Source organism: Bolinopsis microptera, chromosome 2, assembly GCF_026151205.1.
Source record: "Bolinopsis microptera isolate Bmic1 chromosome 2, MBARI_Bmic_1.0, whole genome shotgun sequence".
Lineage (NCBI taxonomy): Eukaryota > Metazoa > Ctenophora > Tentaculata > Lobata > Bolinopsidae > Bolinopsis > Bolinopsis microptera.
Genome location: NC_087073.1, coordinates 10,564,086 through 10,587,128, shown reverse-complemented (window position 1 = coordinate 10,587,128; position 23,043 = coordinate 10,564,086). Strand labels below are relative to the sequence as shown.

Here is a 23,043-nt window from a genome sequence, read left to right as displayed (position 1 = left end):
ATCAAAAAGGAACCTTTCATTTGTAATTTTTTACACGAGCACAAATTTCGAGAATACTGTGTTAAGTTCAGTTATTAATTGGCGCAATGAAAAACAGCATCATACTGATATTAGCAAAACTTAGATAACCAAAATAAATGTTACAAACACAAGGTTAACAAGCCGAAAAAATTCAAAATCTAAACTATTATTAAGTGGACTCTAAGAACAAAGTCTGGTGATGTATTTCCCTACAAGTGTATTCTAATTAATATAACAATAACAGCAGGTAAACAAAACGATAAACTAAAATAACACAGATAAAGTGGCTCTGAGATTGAAAAATACTGATTGGTATTCCAATTCAAATGCAATTTAAAGCTTTAAAGATAATTTCATCAATTTTCTGTAATCTCAGAGTCCAATTTATTCAACATAATATTAATATAACGAGATAAATGATTTAATCCTCTACACTACCACTATTCTAATTTATTGAAATGTTATACTAATAAGACTAAAGTAATATAATATAATGGTTAGTTAAGAGTAACGACTGTATCTTGACCATCTATCTTCTTCGTCTCTATCCCATTCTTTAGAGCATAATCTCGTCTCATCTTTGCGTACAGAATATCTGAGAGAAGGTAATTAACTACAGTTTATCGGTCAAATGCTAACATTTAAAACTTTTTACACTAATAATTATTCCGTGATTCCCGTCTGTTGACTCTTATCAATAAAGATTATAAAAATATCAAGGGTGATGAAATTTAGACATTTTACAAAGTTGAATTCCACCGAACGGTAGTTAGATCACCGTCTCCAAGACAGAGAAAAAACTACAACAGTAAAGTTATGAGTAAAATAAATGTTATAAGTGAAATAACGGTTTTAACGAGATATCAGCCTGAAAGTAAAATAGCGGTTAGAATTTAGATATATAACTACCTGAGAGAAGGAAGCTTTGGAATAGGACGAAGGCGAGAGTAATAGCAAAGTAGAAGTTACTGTTAGCGTTGAGGCAGTGCACCCACAGATACCACAACACAGGCCACAGCAGAGTCAGCACCTGAAACAAAACAGGAGGTTTATGGCCGCTCCAAGTCTCAATAACATTACTTTTATCTAGGAATAAAATAATGAATTGTGATAATGAAGTGTAGAAGCAATGTAAATATAGAGAACTAACCACAGTAGCAACAGCAACAACGTAAAACTGTTGGAGGTATTTGAAGAGATGTAACCAAAGAGGCAGCATGGCGAAGGGGACCACGTAATCTCCAACACAAGTGTAAGGCTTGAAGAGAGCGAGAACCATGAGAAGTGAGAAGATGACGAGAGGAGGAGAGTTAGGGAACTTGAGGGACAGGGGCAGCGAGTAGAGCAGCAGGTTCAACTGAGTGATAGTTAAATTGTAAAATGTCTAAATAATAAACTGATATTTAAATAAAATGTTCTATAATCGAGCATTAAAGTACAAAAAATCCCAACCTCATTTGTGAAAGAACCAATCAAACTTTAACTGTACGTCATTAAGGACAAATTTAGGAGAATAATTAGGAGTATGTTCTTATCTGTTGATCCTTAGGTTCAAAAACCACACACAAAATTTCAAGTTCCAACTCTTCCATCTTCGGTCTACTCCGGTCACGCCCATATTTTATGGGTTTCTTATGTAACAGGTAAAATATCTAGAATCGGCTTTTTTAGTATGAAGGAGTAATGTTAGCTGTTTAAGATTCGTTATTCAAATATAAATTTCATGAAGGCATTTCGTTTAATGTCGGTTTTAAGTTCTGATGATGTTAAGAACCACGCCCTTGGATTTTTTTATGGCTCTATGTCGTCCGACGATTCTCAGCTGGACATCAGCCTTCAGGAGGAGGAGTACACTCCCAAACGCCCCTGTGGTTCCAGAGGCACTACTAAAGAAATATCCAAACGATTCGCACAGAAGTGAAGCGTCGTATTAATAGCTGATGCTCGTTGTGGAATCCCACTGCAGACAGTACTCTCTAAAGACTAAGGAGGATCTGAAGAAGCTCTTTAAACAGCTGTGTTTTTATGTTGTGTTATATATTATATTGCTTGCTATTATATATAATATATACTGATTTTTTGAATAAGAATCAAAATTATATATAATTTTGATTCTTATTTAAAAAATCAGTATCTTTCAGAAAGATACTGTGGGTTAATCGTTTAATGTGGGTTAATCAGAACTTAACCCACATTAAACGAAATGCCTTCGTGACATTAATATTTGAATAACGAATCTTAAACAGTTAACATTACTCCTTCATACTAAAAAAGCCGATTCTAGATAATATTTTACCTGTATTAAAAACCCATGAAATATGGGTGTGGCAGGAGTAGACTGAAGATGGAAGAGTTGGAACCTAAGGATCAACAGATAAGAACAAACTCCTAATTATTCAAGGACATTTTGTTTTTATGAACCGGTCTAAGGACCATTCCATCAAGATATGATGGTAACTGATGGTAACTGATGGTAACTGACCCCCCATGAAGAAAATCATTCCTACACCCCTGCTCACAAGTCATTACTTAGTTATGAATAATATTTGAATAATAACGTCTATCAAAGTATCCTCTGACCTTTATATAAATTACGTTAAATAAATCTGTTAATTTGTTTGATTACTTTCTTCTGACTTCTACTCAATTGAGACTGTTCTGAGAGATATTGAAATACGTTTAAAGGAGGGTAAAATTCCAAAATCTTCCAGGGGCTTAACCCCCCCCCCCCCCCCCCCCCCCGCACCACGCGCCAAGCTGCACCCACCCAAAGATTTTGAGCTGGAGCCATGCCTGAACCAGCATAAAAGTGGTGGAGAGAATTCTCTCCTTGTTTGTTTGGTTTGATATTTATACAGTTTACACGTCCACCGCTGTATTACGTTTCCCGCTGTATTATGTTTTGCTAGCACGACTTGGCGAGTCGACTAGCAAGCCCTCCAGGAATTCCTGGCGGGTCGTTCACGTTGTATCTCAGAAGGCAATTGCGGATTGCCTTACTGAGACACTCACTATCAACAAAAGTTGTATATATACCAGGGTAGGTCTCAAAATATTTCCTTGAAGGTTGAGTTAATCCCGATAATTGTTTAATGGACTGAAGATTGGGTTCAACTGCTTGCGTAATAACATAATTGGGGAGGAGAGCCTAAAGTATCAATAAATTGCTCATCAGGTGTGAAGTCGCTTTTGGTGTTCTATTACATTGGTTTAGTGGTTCAGTTCACAGTTGCGTCCTGATATTAATGATATTTTATGTTTAGTGATCATAGACTGATAGATTGAGGACGAAAGTCACGTATTGATTGACTGTTTGCTCTACTCCTCAGTTAGGGAAAAATTCAATTTCCATCCCCTAAACATTACTGACCTAGTCGGTTTGCTCTCCAACAAAACTCTAGATCCTACCACACTCACTGCCACAGCAAGAGCAATCCATTCAATTCTCTCTGTGAACGAAAATCATACAGCCTATTATAAGAGCCCAGATTTCCACTCAAATACTGGCAAGTGCATAATGCTATAGGACCTTAAAATAAGATTGAACCATACAAACTCGATTTATCTATTTTTCTAAAACTAGCATTATATAACATTTCTAAATTATCCCTACACACTTGTAAATAATTAGAATTGTGTAACTTAAATTATTTCAGAATTACAACTATTGTGTACTCAATAAAGTAATTATCACTTTTGTATCCTTGTATCCTTGTATCCTTGTATCCTTGTATCCTTGTATCCTAGACTGCATAACTAGATTACTTTCTGTACCTAAGTCAATATTGTTTCTAGTTCTTCAAAAGGTGGGATACTTCCACTTTCAACTGACCGCGAATATGCTGCGATTTTGCCTAGTTTGGCTTGTAGCGGAGATTTTCTTTTATCCTGACCTGATAAACAGAGAGGAAGAGGACGGTGAAATGAGAGAACATCTCAGAGAAGAAATACCAAGCAGCCCCAATATTAGGTGTGTAGTCGGGAACTGTGAGGATAAACCCGTACACAGACTGTACGTAGCTCCAGTTACCTCCGCAAACTAGATAGGAAGTGTAGTGCAGCAGGGAGAAGCTTACTACAAACGTCACTATTCCTGAGAGAGATAGAGATTAGTGCAGCAGAGAGGAAATAAATGAGATAGATCAAACAGTTCTTTTCTTCGAGTACTACTGCACGCTAACCCCCGAAGCTATAAAATTGAATACAGTCGTTATTGAATTTATAAAGTTATAAAGTTAGGGAATTGGTAAATACTTTTCAATACTTTAACTGAGAAACTAGTCCGCCTACAGTTTGCTTACTGTAAACTGTTACTGACCGGTGAGAGCCTTGTTCCTGTGATGCAGGAAGATAGGAACGAGGACCATGACAGGGAAGAGAGTGGAGTAGCTGGCCAGAGCAGTGACTACAGACACTAGCACCACGCTGTTAATACTCACTCCGTACAGCATTACAGCATACAGCAGGTTCGTGGTACACTGGGTCGACTGAAATACACCCGGACTTGTAAATATGTGTGTTATACATTTATAGGTGGGACAAAGTCTACGCAGTGACACGCTCATGCTCTATTATAGGTACCAGAACACACACTTTTAAAAAGGTAGATAATACCTAATCCTCCTAAAGTGGCTTTCTCTGGTGTCTAATAATGCTCCGTGTCATGTCCTACTCAATATAATTAAAACAATTGTACTCAATTTTATCAACTGTGTGTATTTTATTCACATCAAATTTCAAAAGAGGTTAGAATTTTCTGGAACAATTATTTTACATAATTCGAGCTTTTCATCTGGTAAACACTTGTTTTCTTTTAAATTCTATTGGAACTGCGATATCATAACTTCAATAGAAATGCAACCCGTGAGCGGATCACTGCTTACACATTAAATCTGATTACTTTTAACTTTTTAATGAAGCGGTTCTAGAATTATACGGTCCACCGGCTTATCTAAAATCTAGATAAGCCGGTGGACCGTATAATTCTGCAAATCCCATTGGTGAAATTAGGATATACCATTACCATAAATAATACTCACCAGAAACGAGAGTATGTACTAAGTGATGATATTTTAATTTGAAATTAATGTAATACCATAATATTATGATAATATACAGCTCCTAATCAGTAAAAACACTCACGTTTTGAAACTTTGTTTAAAGTGCCATATTTAAATTTACACGTTATGTAACTGGGATAACTCCAGACTTTCCTAATGTACGATAGTCTCACATAATGCTTTGAAACCGCACTTTTAATCCTATTAGGGGTGATAATTGCTCCTAAGAATCTCCAACAGTTTCATTTCTAGTCTAGTTGCCTTCGTTTGAATTGATATCGGAACCTGACCTGTATTTTACAGAACCGGCTGAAATTCCAGCTGTGATTGAAGGCTTCCCCTTCTTTTATTTCTAGCACACACGTCTCTTCATCAGTAATTAGGATCTGGAGAGGAATGTGCTCCTTTAAGCCACCCACCGGACCCTCCTTTAAAATCTTTGCTCTGTGTTTGTTGTAACAATTGTTTGATTTGCTCATGAGAGGTTGTGGGGAGGCTGTAAAGCAAATATCGGGTTCCTCATCTCATTAAACTGTTGCTGAACCCTAAAATTCAGTGCTTTCAGTTCTTGGGCATTCTATCACCTGCTACTAATACTACTGCTAGTATCACTTGCTGCTTCTTTTAACTAAATTTGTAGTTTTACAGTACTGTTATCAGAGTCATGTGCCCACTCTACAATCTACATATATTTGTTACCTTGCTCAAACAACCCGACCATTAGAAGGTAGCTGTACGAACTACTTGTACCACTTGTCACCCATCATTACTGGGCAATGGCAACTCTAAACGGATGGGACGTGTTTGCGGTGGCGGCTTATTTCATTCTAGGTGAGTGTTAGATAACTGTAGTCTATTTCAAATATTTAATGCTCCTTTACAATAACCTGGTGATAAGTCCTTATATGGGCATCACGTGTAAAATACACACAGTCCTGACAGTATGGTTTCAGTTATCGGAGTGGGTCTGTATGCCATGTGGGTTTCTAAACGAGGCAGTGTTAAAGGATACTTCCTAGCTGGACGATTCATGACTTTCATTCCAGGTGACAACTATCTTAATCTATTACTACACATAATCAATATTCTTGTTATCTGAACAACAAGTGCCATGTGTAACCAGTTAACAGTATATTATATTATATTGAACTAGAAAGCCCGTGGTCACAGGGAGGGAAGTTGCAGTTTTATTGTATCAAAAATATCCATCGAAACCGAAGACACAGCCGATTAAAATGTATCTCATACTGAATGAGTGAACACAACGTAATTACCACAAAATGACGTTAAAACAATCATTGCACGTGCATGTACAACACCATAACCATGGTTACTACGAAACTTCCTATTTCTCGTCTGATTTGCACGTGGGCGGTCGTACAACAAAAACAATTCTCTGAATTATAGTAGAGATGTAGCAACGTGATCTATATTTTTATAATCTTGCCTTTGAGGAATATATAATACATAGGGATAAGTTAAATTCATTGCTCTCTACGAACAAATTTACTAAATGTATAGAGTATTTACTATTTAGCTACTAGCCTTGTATTAAATAGAAAGAATCCCTGTATTTATAAGTATGCAATACGCTACTTGCATTATATTTTAAGTTAAAGCCCTTGTTATATATTGCACAATAATATATGGGATAAACTAACACATTATGTATAAGGTGAAATATGTTTATTAAAGTAAGTTCATTTCAGTGGGAGCCTCTGTGTTTGCAAGTAACATAGGCTCGGAACACTTCATTGGTTTAGTTGGCTCAGGGGCAGCCTCTGGTCTGGGTGTAGGAGCGTTTGAACTTGATGCTACAATCCTCCTTCAAATTCTAGGACATGTCTTCATTCCGGTAAGTAAAACTTTAGCTAAAGCTGAGCAGCGACTTACAATTTCACATTTCACAATGATGCAATTCAGGGGTGGATCCAGCAAGAAAATCTTGGGGGTTTTCATATCGGTCGAAGCCTGCATAGCCGAGCCACGATGAAATTAATTAGGTCTAAAAATATTTTGTTTATGAATCAGGGCCTTAGATAATGCAGTTTGAAAGTTGATTGCTCGTGATTGAACAGTAAATAATAGACGAGTAGAACTGTGTTTGGACACGATTTAAGTTGCTCGACATAAGGTAACCCTAGTGAAACACTCAGGATAAACATCTTCAAACAAGTAATATGACGTTAACAACCTTTATCAGGTTTACATAGCAAGCAGAGTCAGTACACTTCCAGAGTATATGGAAAAGAGGTTCGGAGGAAAAAAGAGGATCAAACTCTACCTCACCTTCCTTTCCATTCTCCTCTACATTTTCACTAAAATAAGGTTTTAGCACCTCAAATATAATTTGCATGTTAGCTGTATGCAACTGCTTGTACAATGTACAAATCGTAATAAAGTTTAAGAACAGCAAAGCCACACCCAGAACACTTCAATTCACTATTGAGAAATACAAGGTGATTTAAAAAGTAATTAATTTGTCTCAAAAATTGTAGCTATTTAAAATTCCAACATTCTTTTTGAATCACCCTGTAATTGGCAAGAAGAGCAATAACAATACATGAACAGTAACACTACTTCTACGACTAGCACTTGAACACTACTTCAGTGTAAATCTGTACTCTGGAGGCTTGTTTATTGAACGAGCACTGGACTGGAGCCTGTACGTATCAGTGGTTGGGATACTGCTGCTAACTGCTCTTACTACTATTGGTGGAGGACTTACTGGTATGTGTCTACTACTATAGTAACATTATACATTGGGTAAAAAGGTTGTGAATGTACCAACATAACAGTGTGTATGACTCTATCAAGATATTCTATTCTATTTAATAACCCACTTTCCCACAGCTGTTATCTATACTGACACACTGCAAACAGTGATCATGTTAGCTGGAGCTTCCATTGTGGCGGGAAAGAGTATGGTCAAGATTGGGGGCTGGAGTGGTAAGTCCTTAAATGGGCATCACGTGTTATATATTATTTATATATTATTAATTATCATATTAATTATTATTATTCTGTTGATTTGTTGATTCAAAACACAACTTTACATGATAACGTGATGCCCATATAAGGACTTAATTACACTCTGACCAGGTCTTCAGGAGCAGTACAGAGCAGCAATCCCGAATGTAACCTACCCAGGTACTGAATGTGGGTACCCGCGGAGTGACGCATTTGTAATGTTGCGCGACCCGGTGAAGGGCGATATTCCCTGGCCGGGTTTCATATTCGGGCAGTTCCCTTCCAGTACGTGGTACTGGTGCGCTGATCAGATGATGGTACAAAGAGTCCTGTCTGCTAAGTCACTCTCTCATGCCCAGGGGGCGCTAGTTCTTGCAGGTCAGACAACACAGTCACACAGTCACACAATCGCACAGTCACACAGTCACACAGTCACACATTCACACATTCACACAGTCACACAGTCACACATTCACACAGTCACACAGTCACACAGTCACACTGTCACACAGTCACACAGTCACTTTCATTAGGAGAATGAATTTATTAGATATTTACCTAAATTTCTAATGACGAGACGATGATGCATAACATGAATAGCATTTCATTCTAATGGGAATCTGAACAACTAATACTACTAGTACTAAAGGTGTCATTCAAAAACGAAAACTCAGACTCAAATTGTGAGATAATCTTAGATTTTGAGATCAAATTCGCTTTTGGTATTCGTAAAGTTAAGTATTTGCTGGGCTGAGTATTTTGTCGCTAGTAAATGCTCAGAGTTGGAACTAGCACTCAAATCGGTATTCATAAAGTTAGTATTTACTCGTCACCCAAAACTAACTCAAGATTGGTATTCATAAAGTTAGCAAATGATCAAAACTCATGCTCAAAATGTGAGAACCGAATTCACATTCTCAAATCATTTTCTCACCTATTGCTCAACGACTTTTAACGTGAATAACTTCCCTTCTAATTGATATTTTCACTTCAAATTTTCAGGGACGACTCCTCACTGCCAGTACAAAAGCTCTAATATATTTTTTCCCGATTGGATGACGTTTTTGCAAATTTTCCCAGAAAAATAAACACGTTAGAGTATAAGCTTCCTTGTAAGTCCAATATAGATGCGACCATTACGGTTAGTTAAAGCTAAAAATTCTGTCCCTACGACATTCAGGAGCCAAGTAACGCAGATCAGTCATCAATTCAAAAAATAGTTATAAAAAACGGTTCACGTACTGTAGTGCGACACGTACTCTAGTGCGACACGTACCCTAGTGCGAAGCCTCCAAGATCGACACTGTCGCAGTAGAGTACGCTTCCTGGATCGTAGTGCGACACGTACTGTAGTGCGACAGAGAGTGTTTTTGTCGGACTTCGCACTAGAGTACGTGTCGCACTACAGTACGTGTCGCACTACAGTACGATTACCATAAAAAACCTCTCTGAAAGCTTTGGCTAGGACTAGCGATAAAAATTGCGTACCGAGATGATTGTAATAGAAATTGACGGCAAACCACAGTAAAACTACGGTGGGTTTCGGGAAACTACCGTGGATAAAAGAAAACTACAGTACATCACGGTAAACCACTGTAAAAGGGACGTGAAATTACCTGTAGGGGACACAATATCGCACACGAAACATTCATTATAGATATCAAGAATGATTCTGAATTATCTTCGGAGTCAAGGGTGTTGTCATTTTGCCGCCATTTCGAGATTGCGATATCACAAATTCCATCACAGACATTATATGCGGTACGTGATGTGCGAATGTCGAATGTACTCGACACGAATTCCCCTCGAAAATGTTTATTTCACATTCCTTCGATACATCGATGTACATCCGAATTTGGGTGTTTTCCCATTAACATAAGATGGCAAACAAAAGATCTGAATTAACCTGTCGTGCTTCTTAAAATACTGATTTGAGTATTTGAGTGCTAGTTTGAGAGCATTTTAGTGAGTATTTACTTGAATGTAAGTCATACTCACGATGAATTCAGCTTGAGTATTAGTTTTTACTGGGCAGTAAATGCTCAAACTTTGTGAATACCGATTTTGAGACTCAGAAAAATCTAAGTAATTACTAGCGAGTATTTACTTAAGAAATACTTAGTTATTATGAATGACCCCTTAATACTACTACTACTACTACTAATACTACTAATACTACTACTAATACTACTACTAATACTACTACTAATACTAGACTACTACTAATACTACTACTAATACTAATACTACTACCAATACTACTACTAATACTACTACTAATACTATTACTACTACTAATACTACTACTAATACTACTAATACTACTAATACAACTACTAATACTACTAATACTACTACTAATACTACTACTAATACTACTACTAATACTACTACTACTACTACAACTAATACTACTACTAATACTACTACTACTATACTACTACTACTACTAATACTACTACTCATACTACTACTACTAATACTACTACTAATAGTAACACTTGTACACCAGGCTACCTCAAGCTGTTACCAGTATTCCTGATGGTTGTACCTGGTATGGTAGCTAGAGCCCTCTTCCCTGACACTATCGGATGCGCTACAGAGGAAGCGTGCATGAATTTCTGTCAAAGCAAGGTAAGTAAATGCAGATCTATTAAGAGTAAAAGAGTATACTACTTCGCACTGCTAACATTTTGATGAATTTGGTTTCTGTGCCAATTTTTGGCTGTAAACCCAGACCCTTACCATCTTATTGCCACCGATCTAAGAAAATAGAAGTTATCAATGCATTAACACTAATTTCAATTAGCTGAGAAATCACTTCATATATTACACGTGATATTACAAGTGATGCCCATATAAGGACTTGCCCTTCAGGCTGGTTGTTCCAACCTTGCTTACCCGGAACTGGTGATGAATCTCATGCCAACTGGTCTCAGAGGAATTATGATAGCTGTTATGTTAGCTGCACTCATGTCAGATCTTACTTCCATTTTCAACTCTGCCAGTAAGTTCTTGAATAGACTTTTAATTCTCTTCTTAACGCAATGATGTGTTTTAACAATAGCCACAATTTTACTTTCAGGAACTCCATAAATGAGATTGTTTATAGTATTAGATATGAAATTTATAAGCTTTTTGGCATTATGTTTATGCTTGAAGTGCAGATTCCGAGGTTTAACTAGAGTCAATTAGTTGATCAGTTAAATTCTATTGTAAAATAATTAAATAAGTGACTCAAATATCAGGTACACTTTTCACTATGGACGTTTGGCCACTGATAAGAAAGAACGCTAAGACCAGGGAGTTACTTCTAGTTGGCAGATTGTTTGTGGTGTTCTTGACAGTTGTGTCCATTGTGTGGATCCCTCTTGTGCAGGTTTGTTAAAAGTATTCTGATTATTTCATCAAACCTTTCTGCCATCTACAGTGAACTCGCTAATTGGTTATTGAAGACAAATTCATTCAAAATATTGAAATTTCGGTCAAGGAAACGGCAGAAAAGCTTCTATTTAAAAATCTTCCAAAATGTCTCCTGTCATTCTATTTAATTAAAACAGTATTTCAATATTTTATATCGAAAAACTTATAGATATAGTTCTATATAATTAAATTTATAGTTCTATATAATTAAATTTATAGTTCTATAAATTAAACCTATAGTTGTAAGCTAACATGATGTATTGTGCAAGGTATTACAAGGAGGACAGTTGTTTGTGTACATTCAGTCAATCTCAGCATATCTTGCACCACCTATTGCTGCCGTGTACTTCCTTGCAATCACATGGTCAGTTTCCCCTTCCCTCACCCCCCCCCCCGTCATGGTTTAGTGAGGCGAATGTTGAAAATTTGATAGCTCAATAACTGTGGGATAGTTACTGCATGGCAATCAATCTGAATTTGTATTTAGCTACCTACTACATAGAACTTCGTAATATCTTCATTCTCATTTTCAGCACATGGACGAATGAGAAAGGTGCATTCTTTGGTTTATGTGCCGGTACTTTGGTTGGTATTGTTCGCATGCTCATGGAGTTCTCTTACTCGGCACCGCGATGTGGATTAGTGAGTTTATTTTAGACACAAATCATACAATATCGTTTGTTCTACTTTATCGGCTTTGACCTGGGGGCGCCCCCCCCCCCACTCCCCCTTTAATACAACACACCTTCTTTATCAGGACGATACTCGACCTATAATAGTGAAGGTCCACTACATGTATTATGCTATCATAGTGTTCTGGACAACAATAATAACAACAGTAACAACAAGTTACTTCACTGAGCGGCCTGATCCAGAATGTTTGATCAACACCACTATTTGGACCAAGTGAGATTACTGTTTTGGTAACTACTGTAGTACATAGTCGAACATTTTTTAACAACAGCTCAGCTCCCTGGTAATCTTTGCGATCAGTTCAGATGAATTTGATAAAATGAACGGTGACGGGTGACACATCATTTTGTTTACCAGGAGAATGACGAGTAAAAAGGTGGCTCCTGATATTATTGAGGCAAATACATTGGAAGGAATAAAGAACGGAAAGGCTGATTCTGACAGTAATAAATCTCTCCAAGATGATGAAGCTCCTGTTTTTGTCAAGGTTTGTCTTCTTTTTATTTAATAACATACTTTACAAGAAAGTCACTCAGGACATTCATCAAAATCAAGAATGCGACTTTAAAACGCTGATCAATTTCAGGCTTACAACTGGTTTTGTGGATTCAGCAATCTAGAGGAACCAGAGAAGGAAGCAGCAGATGTGATTAAAAGTGTGTACCAAAGCACAAGGATGAAATACGTGACTAGAATTAATTCAGCCATCATCATTTCATTTGGAATATCTCTTTACATACTATTTTCTTGTGGCAAAGATCTATAATGCATATGGAAACTTAATTGAGATTAAGAATTATATTATAACTTTATTTTAGAATTGTACAATACCTGATTAGTGTTTACATTAAAGAAACTATATTCTAATTCTTGGCATGAAAATTATTTTAGATATTATTATACCTTAGATGCAAAACTATATTCATGATAATTTCTCTCTAATACTTTATTTCGGAGTGTATGACAGACTATTGTATTGCAATTCATGAACATTTAGATAATAATGTATAACATGGATGCTAACATTTACATTTTGTGTCGATTAAGCAGCTTATTCGCATGAGTGATATCAATATACAGTACAAAACCAAAATACAGTGCACATTGCACAGGTTCCTAGCAATACATTGTTAATTATAATATAACACATATTAAGAATTTTTAATTATCTTTAAGCTTATCACACGAATAGTTAAATGAGAATAATACCTATTACTAAAACCAGATATGAAGCAAGTACCTTAGAAGCACAGAGCGCGATAGAATAGGGATTAAACAGGAAAATAAGTAGACTGTAATATCCGGTTTTCTCATTTAGTTTCATCTTGAGCTTCTCAAAAGTTGAATGGCATTCTTCATTGTCTTCCTGATCCACCATATTTTTGTGTATTCTGTCTATACTTATTTTGAGGAGCTGAAAATATTAGACTATTTCTATTTTGGTAAACAACAGTTTCAACCATAAATTAATTAAAATCATCAAATTTACACAAAGACTGTGGGATGAAAGATTCGAAATAAAATGTTTATAAAGTTATAACAGCAACACTCACCAGTGCTGAAAGAATGTCCACTAGTATAAAGAAATAGGAGGAATAACTTGATATTAAACTGTACATCATGATGTTTAGGGGAGGCTCATGTACGATATCACCAGCATAAGGATCAAGGCCAAACTGTTTTAATGCAATTCCTTCTTCAATCTGAAATAAGATTAATGGAATAAATGTACTTAAAAATCATACAATGTAAACAGACTTTTTTGATCTAAGAAAGCAGGAAACGATTGCAATCGAATCTGGTCAATCTTACACTTTACTTACCCTTTTCCAGCTAGATGTTGGGGTCGTTATCTCCACTCTTTCTTCTAGCCAATGACTTAGTGGTGTCAATGATGTTGCCAATCGTAAAAAGACTCCTACAGCAAATTCACCTAACATGACTGCAAAGCTGACACTAAAGTTAGAATTTGCTGGAGGGCGCTAAATCTTTTTAAATGTATGTATAATATTTTGATGAAAGGAAAATTATGAAAATATAAATAAATAAATATATAAATAAACTAGAAAGCCCATGGTCACAGGGAGGAAGCTAATAGTGTTCTTTGGTAGTCAGTTTTTATCGCATCAACCCAAGATACAGCCGATTGAAATGTAGCTTGCACCAAACACAACGTAATTACCACAAAATCGATCAAAATGTCGCTCGGCAATCTTTGCACGTGCACGTGCGTTTAACAACCCTCGTTACCATGGTTACTTTGCAATTTCCTATTTCTCGTCTTATTTGCACGTGGGCGGTCGTACATACATTATACAGAAATAATTCTTTGAATTATAATATAGATAAATATATCAATATAGAGGGAGACATTTAAGAACATTTTTAATAGAAGCTTTTCTATTGTTTCCTTGACCCACATCAGTGTGAGTAATGTGCGCTTAGGGGGTAATTTGGTAGAAGGAGTTAAAGTTGAGAGTTTTAGGCGAGGTCAGAGGTGTCTTTAGCTTTTCTTTACTTTCGAGATAGAGGGGACAATTGAGACAAGTTCGTAAACTAATGTAAAGCGAAGTGGAGTAAAGTATAAATACTACTTGTCACAAAATGAGTCACAGTATAGGATTCTGTACCCTCAGTACTGGAACTTACAAACTTTTAAACGTCAAACATTGGGACTTAAGAGTCGAGGCCCAAGAACCAAGAACCCAGAGCTCAAAAGACAAGAACCTAGAACCAAGCCCTAAGACCCAAGGGTCTGAAGCCCAAAAGTCAATAGCCCGAAGCCACTTATTGGATGAAAATACGACCTTATAAATAATTCCTTATCGCATTCATGACGTCATTCACGTGTCTGAATCGTAACAATATCATTATCAATGTCTCTGAATTCCGTGAAAAATTCAAATCAATTTATCTGATCTCGTTCTTAAAAGTGTTATAATTGTCTTCGTAAATCTCGTTGCTACTAAAACAATATTGCAAAACATTCTTACGTCCTTCTCTTTCAAAGGGATAACCTCCTTATCTTTCAAAGGGAAAACTCGTCTTATAAATCACATGCTACAACAATATTGCAAAACATTCTTACGTCCTTCTCTTTCAAAGGGATAACCTCCTTATCTTTCAAAGGGAAAACTCGTCTTAAAAATCACGTTGCAAATACACAAAACTCGAACAGCATAAACTTGTCTCCGTGCAAATCTCCACAGTAACATATTTCTTCACACGATCTTATTACTTTAAAAATTCTAAAATAAGCGCACGTGAAAGTCTGATTTAAATTCCTGCAGGCTTGGATCATTAACCTGTAAATAATTCTAAAAGTTTGTTAATTATCACCTTATCGTGAAACCTGGAGATGGGCCGACTGGCTCAATCAAAATACCAGTCAAGACCATTCAAAACTAACCACTTGGAATGCTCGGAATATCAAGAACTTAAATCTAAACAGCTTAAAATAAGGGTACAGAATCCGTGGGAGGTTCCGTAGTAAATGGGCTGTAAGTTTCAAGGTCTTTACAATAATTTACGATCATATTAAAATGTGTTATTTGGACTTAAAGAAATGCTCGAATCAGGACGGATATTAAACAGCGTACAACACTTCCCTCTTAAAAAATGCTAAGATTGATTGTCTCTGTACAGTCTTTCAGTTAAGATACAGCTAACAGATCTCATATCATATTACATGCAGTGTTTCTATGAATCCTTAAAGTCTAAATCACATGCTGCGTTATTTAAGGCTTACGATCATCGATGATAATATAATTATAACATGTCATATTTATCGGGTTTATAATCACGAAAAGTTACAATGTAATATCTATTTAGTTAAGGAGGCAATGTTTATTCATAACTGCATTAGGCAGTGAGCTTCAAGTTCATATATCAAATACTGTGTCTTTAATTCGCGGCTGAAATCTGCAGAGTTATTCGTTAGCTTTGTTTCAATCTTCCAAGCTTGTCCGATGTCTTTTCCGTGACTTTTTTCGAGGAACAGCTTGTCTAAAACTTGCTGGGGGTTGTTATAGAGTGAAGAAGAAGTAGTGAGAGGGTAGTTTCCAGAGTGGTATCGTTATACCTTCTGTAGGGTTCCTGTTACATAAATTGTGATTCTGCAACTATAATTTGCAATATGAGATCAATTCTTTTGGATCATGTCCATGTTCGACCAGTGAGTTATCCTCTGTTGTCGAACTGAGGAGTGGGCTGGAGGATCTTTCAGGAATGATTTAATGTCAGCTTCGGCTTGAACTTTTGCACTCAGCAACATTCATTAGACCCGTTTTCTTACTTTCAAATCAGCATTTCTATCGGAATGTCTAACTATTTATGGGTATCAAGTGCAACCTTTGTAATCAAGTTCGAAACAGTTAAAAGTTTCAGCCGTTGCAAAACTACTTATACCAACAGGTAGATCAAATCTTCCAAGTATTTACTACATGGACTCATCAACTAATGGTAGCAACTCCTCGTCAATGAATCACTACTTGGTAGAGTTAACCAGCCAGATAGGCATTCATAGTTCTTTCCGTCGTAATAAGTGTCTTTCAGTAACTTTCGGTGCTTTCAGTGTCTTTCAGAATCTTTCAAAATTTCATGTGGAAAGGGAGACAGGACCAGTTTTGGCCAGAGTAGACTTGAGAGACGATGGAGCGAACAATGCAAATTAAAGCTTGGGCTAACCTTTGAAGAGCGAAAAATATCCTTTTTTGGTCTGGGGTTGTACCTAAGTTGTTCAGTCTCTGAGAGGTCCGCGTCCGGGGCATTGTTTTCATTCATGGGTTCGCTGGTTGGTGCTTCCATTTTCATAACAGTGCCGAACATCAGTTTCATCCTTTCACTTTCGTCCATCGGATCAGATATCTTGTGGTTCTCATCGTCATTGGTGATCTTTTCAGTAGCATTGCCGGTTCCTTTGCATATCAAGGTTCTTCTAATTGATATCTCTAGAGTGCTCGGATCAATTCGACAAGTCTATACTTCGCTTATTATCAACTAAAGCTAGCAAGTAGCGATCAACGTAACAACTGACAAGGGTCATCGTGATGCTAGAATGGGGTCTCTGGGAGGTAGATCACAGCTAGAGTATTTGCTGCGGGTTCATCAGCAAAAGCAGCAACTCCTTGCAATGAACCACTACTCTTAGCTGGGACCCGACCAGATGAACAATCACATTTGTTGATTTTATCACCATAAGATATCAGTCCTTGACATTTCTGTAAGTAAAAGTCATAATCCTTCAGGTGGACGAAACTAATTAGTAATTAGTTAGAATGTTAGATGTGGATCCTAACCTAGCTACATCAACTTAGGCATGTTAGTTTCATCGGGTTGTGCTTGTAAGGTATTGTTATCTAGTGTTGACTAGGAGTTTCAGCTTTGCGTTAATTTGTAGGGATAAGCTTTATTGTGTCAAAATGGCACACAATCTGCTTATTCGTTTCCAGGTGTTGTACCAGGTAGGTCCAAGAGGCTAGGACTTTGAAGATCTTCGAGGGTTCAAGGGTTCCAGGACTGTGTCAATTCTTGAATTTTCTGAAATCTGTAATGGAGAGGCTAAGAAGTTTCCACATAAGGACCAAGTCGTCTTCAACTCTAATGTAGCAAGTGGATCTCCCATGACTAATGTAGTAAATTATAACCTCGTTTGGGATCGGTTGGCTGAGTTCCAATAGACTGCAGCGTACAACTCAGTGCCCGGGTTCTCCACCAAATTGTGCGCTTAGGGGGTAATTTGGTAGAAGGAGTTAAAGTTGAGAGTTTTAGGCGAGGTCAGAGGTGTCTTTAGCTTTTCTTTACTTTCGAGATAGAGGGGACAATTGAGACAAGTTCGTAAACTAATGTAAAGCGAAGTGGAGTAAAGTATAAATACTACTTGTCACAAAATGAGTCACAGTATAGGATTCTGTACCCTCAGTACTGGAACTTACAAACTTTTAAACGTCAAACATTGGGACTTAAGAGTCGAGGCCCAAGAACCAAGAACCCAGAGCTCAAAAGACAAGAACCTAGAACCAAGCCCTAAGACCCAAGGGTCTGAAGCCCAAAAGTCAATAGCCCGAAGCCACTTATTGGATGAAAATACGACCTTATAAATAATTCCTTATCGCATTCATGACGTCATTCACGTGTCTGAATCGTAACAATATCATTATCAATGTCTCTGAATTCCGTGAAAAATTCAAATCAATTTATCTGATCTCGTTCTTAAAAGTGTTATAATTGTCTTCGTAAATCTCGTTGCTACTAAAACAATATTGCAAAACATTCTTACGTCCTTCTCTTTCAAAGGGATAACCTCCTTATCTTTCAAAGGGAAAACTCGTCTTATAAATCACATGCTACAACAATATTGCAAAACATTCTTACGTCCTTCTCTTTCAAAGGGATAACCTCCTTATCTTTCAAAGGGAAAACTCGTCTTAAAAATCACGTTGCAAATACACAAAACTCGAACAGCATAAACTTGTCTCCGTGCAAATCTCCACAGTAACATATTTCTTCACACGATCTTATTACTTTAAAAATTCTAAAATAAGCGCACGTGAAAGTCTGATTTAAATTCCTGCAGGCTTGGATCATTAACCTGTAAATAATTCTAAAAGTTTGTTAATTATCACCTTATCGTGAAACCTGGAGATGGGCCGACTGGCTCAATCAAAATACCAGTCAAGACCATTCAAAACTAACCACTTGGAATGCTCGGAATATCAAGAACTTAAATCTAAACAGCTTAAAATAAGGGTACAGAATCCGTGGGAGGTTCCGTAGTAAATGGGCTGTAAGTTTCAAGGTCTTTACAATAATTTACGATCATATTAAAATGTGTTATTTGGACTTAAAGAAATGCTCGAATCAGGACGGATATTAAACAGCGTACAGTAATACAAGTCACCATTAAGGTACTGGAAGCTGAATATCCGGATTAGATTAGATTAGATTAAGTTTTAATACTTTCAACACTACTATATAACAAATAATTTGAGGATGTAGATCGAGCCTTCGAGCCGCAATCAATGTCTGAGTAAAAGAATGATCACTGGGGGATGATGCGAAGGTGTCCAAAAGGATGTTGCTGCCGGCGATGATGCTCCAACTGAAGATGAGTAGATTATGAAATTCCACATCACAACACATAAAACCACCATCCTCTCATAAACTGCCCCTCCCTAAAAGCTCCTGACATTGATTGCTGGCTTCTGGCTGGTCTCTTCCTTAAATTATTTGTTGTGTGTAAAGTGCTGTTGATTAGTTCCTGATTAGTAAACTTTATTTATGTATCTTTGTCTCGATTTATTGGATAGTTATTATATAATACAAGTTTCTTACCCAAATTCAAACGAATTACAATACATTAACCTTACATAACTTGTATTATTGTATAACCTTAACCAAATTATTTGATTATTGTGGCTTGTTTTACAGTAAATCCCTTTGTGGCAAGCTCGTCGACTACAATTGCTATTTCTTCAACCAGCTTTCCACAATGTCTCCTTACCCAGGAATCCCACAATTCCCTTTACCCAACCCCAGTCTGCATTATAGTCAAGCTCACCCTCAAACCCATAAAGCAATTCCAAACGATACATATGCTTCATCAAACCATTTAATCTAATCAACAACATCCACCACCTCAACTACCCAACTATTCACCCTTTAAGCAACTTATTGTTAATATATCATGTTTCAATCGAAATCAATTCTTCTTTATGGTATATCTAATGAAAAAACTAGTTATTATACAGTTTTAAGTAATCAATGTTCCCCTTTTTCCATTATAAATCAGACGTCCACCCATGATCTACTCATTTCAGGTGCAGCTAATTCGCCGGTGGTGGCAGCCCAGAGGGCACTCAGCACATCCCCGTGATCAATCCACAGTCATGAAGAGAATTCCAACACCACCACCACAAAACAGACGCTCGCCCAGAAACAACTCTCCTGCAGCATCTGTTAAGGCTAAGGCTACTCCACCTCATTCCCCTAAAGTGACTAATCCTCTTCACAGAAAGAGCCCCCTCACAAGCAAGGCTAATCAGAAGAACCCTGCAGCCAACATCTCAGGACGGCGAAGATCAAACAGTCTGCCAACTGAAAAGCTGCTTACTGTTGCTTCACCGGGACCATCAACATTACAGCCACCTACATCTCTGACCCTAAAAATTAGTCCAAGCCTCATAATCGACCCTGGTGGCCTAAGAGATAGTCCTCATAGCCCTATGAGCCCTATTTACAAACCGTTCCCACCCTTCCATACAGAAGAAGAAGAAAAAGATCAAGGAAGTCCAAAGCAACGTGCCATTAAAGGTAACTGCCCCTGTCGAGCAAGCTCTGAGGGCAAAGAATGGCTTCTCAAATGTTGCAGATGCTCTCAGCATTGGCACGCCTCCTGCAGCAACCTCAAGGGAGCAAACCAGATTACAAGTGGCTCCCCACAACAGATTGGTCTTGATGCCATCCTTCAGTACTGGGAATGTCCATGGTGCTTCACATCAATCCATCCCAAGCCAAACAGCAGCACCGCGTCTAAATTGGATGAAGCTCTCAAGTTTAGCGTCGACTACAGCAAAAACATCCAAGCTGTATCTGATGCCATCTCGAGTGCTGTATCCAACAGCATACCCACCGTGGAGATATCTTCACTTGAGTCAAGACTGTCGCAACTTAGTGAAGAGATTTACTCCTTCCAAAAATCCAGAAGCCCTCAAATGGGCCCTCCAGCAGCAGTCAAACAAGAGATGAGGTCAACAGTAGCCCTCCCCAAATGTGTAATGCCGCCGATTAAGGACTACCAAGTAGACATCCTAGACAAAAATCTGCTTGATGAGGTCACCAGTTTTCTGACTGAGTGCAAAGAAGCTGGTAAGTTCAGCCAGATGAACGGAAGGTCAGTCCTTAAATATGGAGAAAGCTACACATACTCTGGAGACACAAACGCCCCCTCCTCTCCAGCCATCCCACCACCATTAGCAGCTGCTATTGATAGAGTCACCTCCCAGTGCAAACTTACACACAAGCCTAACTCTGTGCTCATAAACTACTTCCCTCCTAGCACTGGGGTTGAGGAAAGCATGTTACCCTTCCACTGTGACGATGAGCAAGAAATACTTGCTGACTCCGAAATAGCCACAATTTCAATAGGAGAAGTAAGAAAGATAAGCTTTGTACCTGTCCATGAAGGCCATTCACCTACAAAAATGACTGAAATGTCCCTGGAATCCAACTCGGCCTATATTATGACTCGTTCCTCACAAGCTTGGTTCAAGCATGGAATCAAGGCCACCCAAAAAACTGAAGTCAACCCGGCCATACACGGACGATTTTCCATTACCCTTAGAGCCATTAACAACAAATTCAAAAGAAGCACGCTCATTATGGGAGATTCGAACACCAAAACAATCAAGTTTGGGTGTGGTGCTGGTACTATGGGCCAGTCTTTCCCTGGTGAAAGAGTCAAGGCAGGTAAAGTCAGTTTGATTGACCCTTGTCGCTGCATTGGGTACAGCAACGTTGTTATCGTTTGTGGTACCAATGACCTCCGGGTAGAAAACCTTAGAGGAGAGAATGAAATCCATCAGCTGGTTGACGTTCTCCACTTGAAGATTCAACAGATAAGAAAGCTCTGCCCAAGTATCAAAATATTCGTCGCAGCAGTCCTCCCATCAAGATTGCCTCAAATGAACAAAAACATTATGACCTTCAATCGGCTTGTTGGAGAAATGTTAAGTGCCAACTTCAACCAGAGTGTGTGGCACCTTGGAGTTGGCCACTTCTTAGATAGTAGGGGACTCCTTGCCACCAACCTGACCAGAGGTGGTGATGATATTCATTTAGGAGTTTATGGTATTACCAAATTTGTGAGATGTGTGAAGCATTGGGTGTATGTGAGAGAGAGGCAAGAGCGGACAAGACGTGGAAAACACAACCAGTCAGTGGGGTCTAACAACCCCACTTAGTAAAAATGATTATGAAAATGATTAAAGATGTGTGTGAGCCATGTAGTAGATCTATTAACATCGGACAACCTTTACTAGAGTGTGAAAACTGTAATAATGCCATCCATACTAAGTGTTTCAAATCAGCTAAATACTCATGCAAAAATGGACTATGGATGTGCTGCGAGTGTGCCAGTTCTGCAGAGGAACGGTACTGCCCATTTCCATCTGATGAGGAATCTATAGATTCTGATAGATTTTATGATAATAGAAACCAGGAAGATGCCTTAATTGCATCATATGCCCTTGTACTTGAACGTTGCCGTCGCTACTCTAAACTCGAGTTCTTAAATGCAATCAAGCAGCTCAATTCCTCAAAAAAATCTATGTTATCAACTTTATTCTACAATATAGATGGAAACGCATCTAACTTTGATAGCTTCCTAATTGAACTCAAAAGTATAGGGCACTCGTTTGATATGATTGGTCTTGCTGAAACCAATACTGATCCTGCACAGCAGGGCCTGTACCAAATTCCATCATACACAGGATTCTATCAAGAAACATTGGCAGGTAAGAAAAAAGGCACAGGTGTTGCACTCTATGTATCTGACCATTTAAATACTGTGGTCTTAGAAAACGTATCACACTGTACTACAAATATTGAGAGCCTCTTTGTTGAAACCACAGATAGCGCAGGCAGCAAAATTGTTCATGGAGTCATTTACCGACCCCCTAATGGCTGCTTTGATAGCTTTTGTGAAACCCTGGAACTACTTGCAAAGCAGCTAAATGGGAAAACTGTCAATTTGTTGGGAGACTTTAACTCAAACATACTTAATATTTCTACCAGTTCCCAGCTCTTTGAGGATACTTTATACAGAAACGGCTTTTACCCGACTATCTCCATTGCAACACATTTTCGTCAAAACTGTAAA

The 23,043-nt window shown here is 37.8% G+C and overlaps 3 protein-coding genes across 5 annotated transcripts in view; 2 read left to right on the top strand and 1 right to left on the bottom strand.

Annotated features, from left to right (window-relative positions):
• Window positions 1–14,120, bottom strand: LOC134826514 (phosphatidylinositol glycan anchor biosynthesis class U protein-like). Of its 2 annotated transcripts, none has more exons than XM_063838900.1 (8): window positions 13,991–14,120; window positions 13,721–13,870; window positions 13,408–13,581; window positions 4,340–4,508; window positions 3,915–4,114; window positions 1,172–1,378; window positions 931–1,051; window positions 1–616 (listed from the first exon to the last, which is right to left on the bottom strand). In XM_063838900.1, exons 1-8 carry the CDS (start codon window positions 14,105–14,107, stop codon window positions 519–521), a joined length of 1,236 nt encoding a protein of 411 aa, XP_063694970.1. In that variant the 5' UTR covers window positions 14,108–14,120; the 3' UTR covers window positions 1–518. The 2 variants fall into 2 exon arrangements, with proteins under 2 accessions (XP_063694970.1, XP_063694971.1); XM_063838901.1 differs by having other exon boundaries at window positions 428–626; window positions 941–1,051.
• Window positions 5,523–13,590, top strand: LOC134826513 (sodium/glucose cotransporter 4-like). Its single transcript, XM_063838898.1, has 15 exons — window positions 5,523–5,912; window positions 6,035–6,127; window positions 6,791–6,936; window positions 7,285–7,409; window positions 7,693–7,811; window positions 7,935–8,030; window positions 8,184–8,429; window positions 10,564–10,685; window positions 10,929–11,058; window positions 11,300–11,430; window positions 11,744–11,838; window positions 12,008–12,116; window positions 12,232–12,380; window positions 12,525–12,654; window positions 12,754–13,590. Exons 1-15 carry the CDS (start codon window positions 5,858–5,860, stop codon window positions 12,931–12,933), a joined length of 1,926 nt encoding a protein of 641 aa, XP_063694968.1. The 5' UTR covers window positions 5,523–5,857; the 3' UTR covers window positions 12,934–13,590.
• A 5,007-nt stretch (window positions 14,121–19,127) lies between the features above and the next one.
• LOC134826399 (large ribosomal subunit protein uL14) overlaps window positions 19,128–23,043 on the top strand; it is a 91,348-nt gene continuing 87,432 nt past the window's right edge. Inside the window, exon 1 of one of the 2 annotated variants that reach the window (XM_063838752.1) lies at window positions 19,128–19,156. The gene's annotated coding sequence lies outside the window, so the exon portion shown is untranslated. The remainder of the gene's footprint in view (window positions 19,157–23,043) is intronic. The other variant, XM_063838753.1, reaches the window with a different exon arrangement.

Coding starts and splice junctions, on each gene's coding strand:
- LOC134826513 (XM_063838898.1), top strand. CDS start 5,858: ATGGCAACTCTAAACGGATGGGACGTGTTTGCGGTGGCGGCTTATTTC. Junction 7,812..7,934: donor TATTGGTGGAGGACTTACTG/GTATGTGTCTAC, acceptor ACTTTCCCACAG/CTGTTATCTATACTGACACA. Junction 12,655..12,753: donor AAGCTCCTGTTTTTGTCAAG/GTTTGTCTTCTT, acceptor GATCAATTTCAG/GCTTACAACTGGTTTTGTGG.
- LOC134826514 (XM_063838900.1), bottom strand. CDS start 14,107: ATGTTAGGTGAATTTGCTGTAGGAGTCTTTTTACGATTGGCAACATCA. Junction 13,871..13,990: donor CAACATCTAGCTGGAAAAGG/GTAAGTAAAGTG, acceptor ATCTTATTTCAG/ATTGAAGAAGGAATTGCATT. Junction 617..930: donor CCAAAGCTTCCTTCTCTCAG/GTAGTTATATAT, acceptor ACCTTCTCTCAG/ATATTCTGTACGCAAAGATG.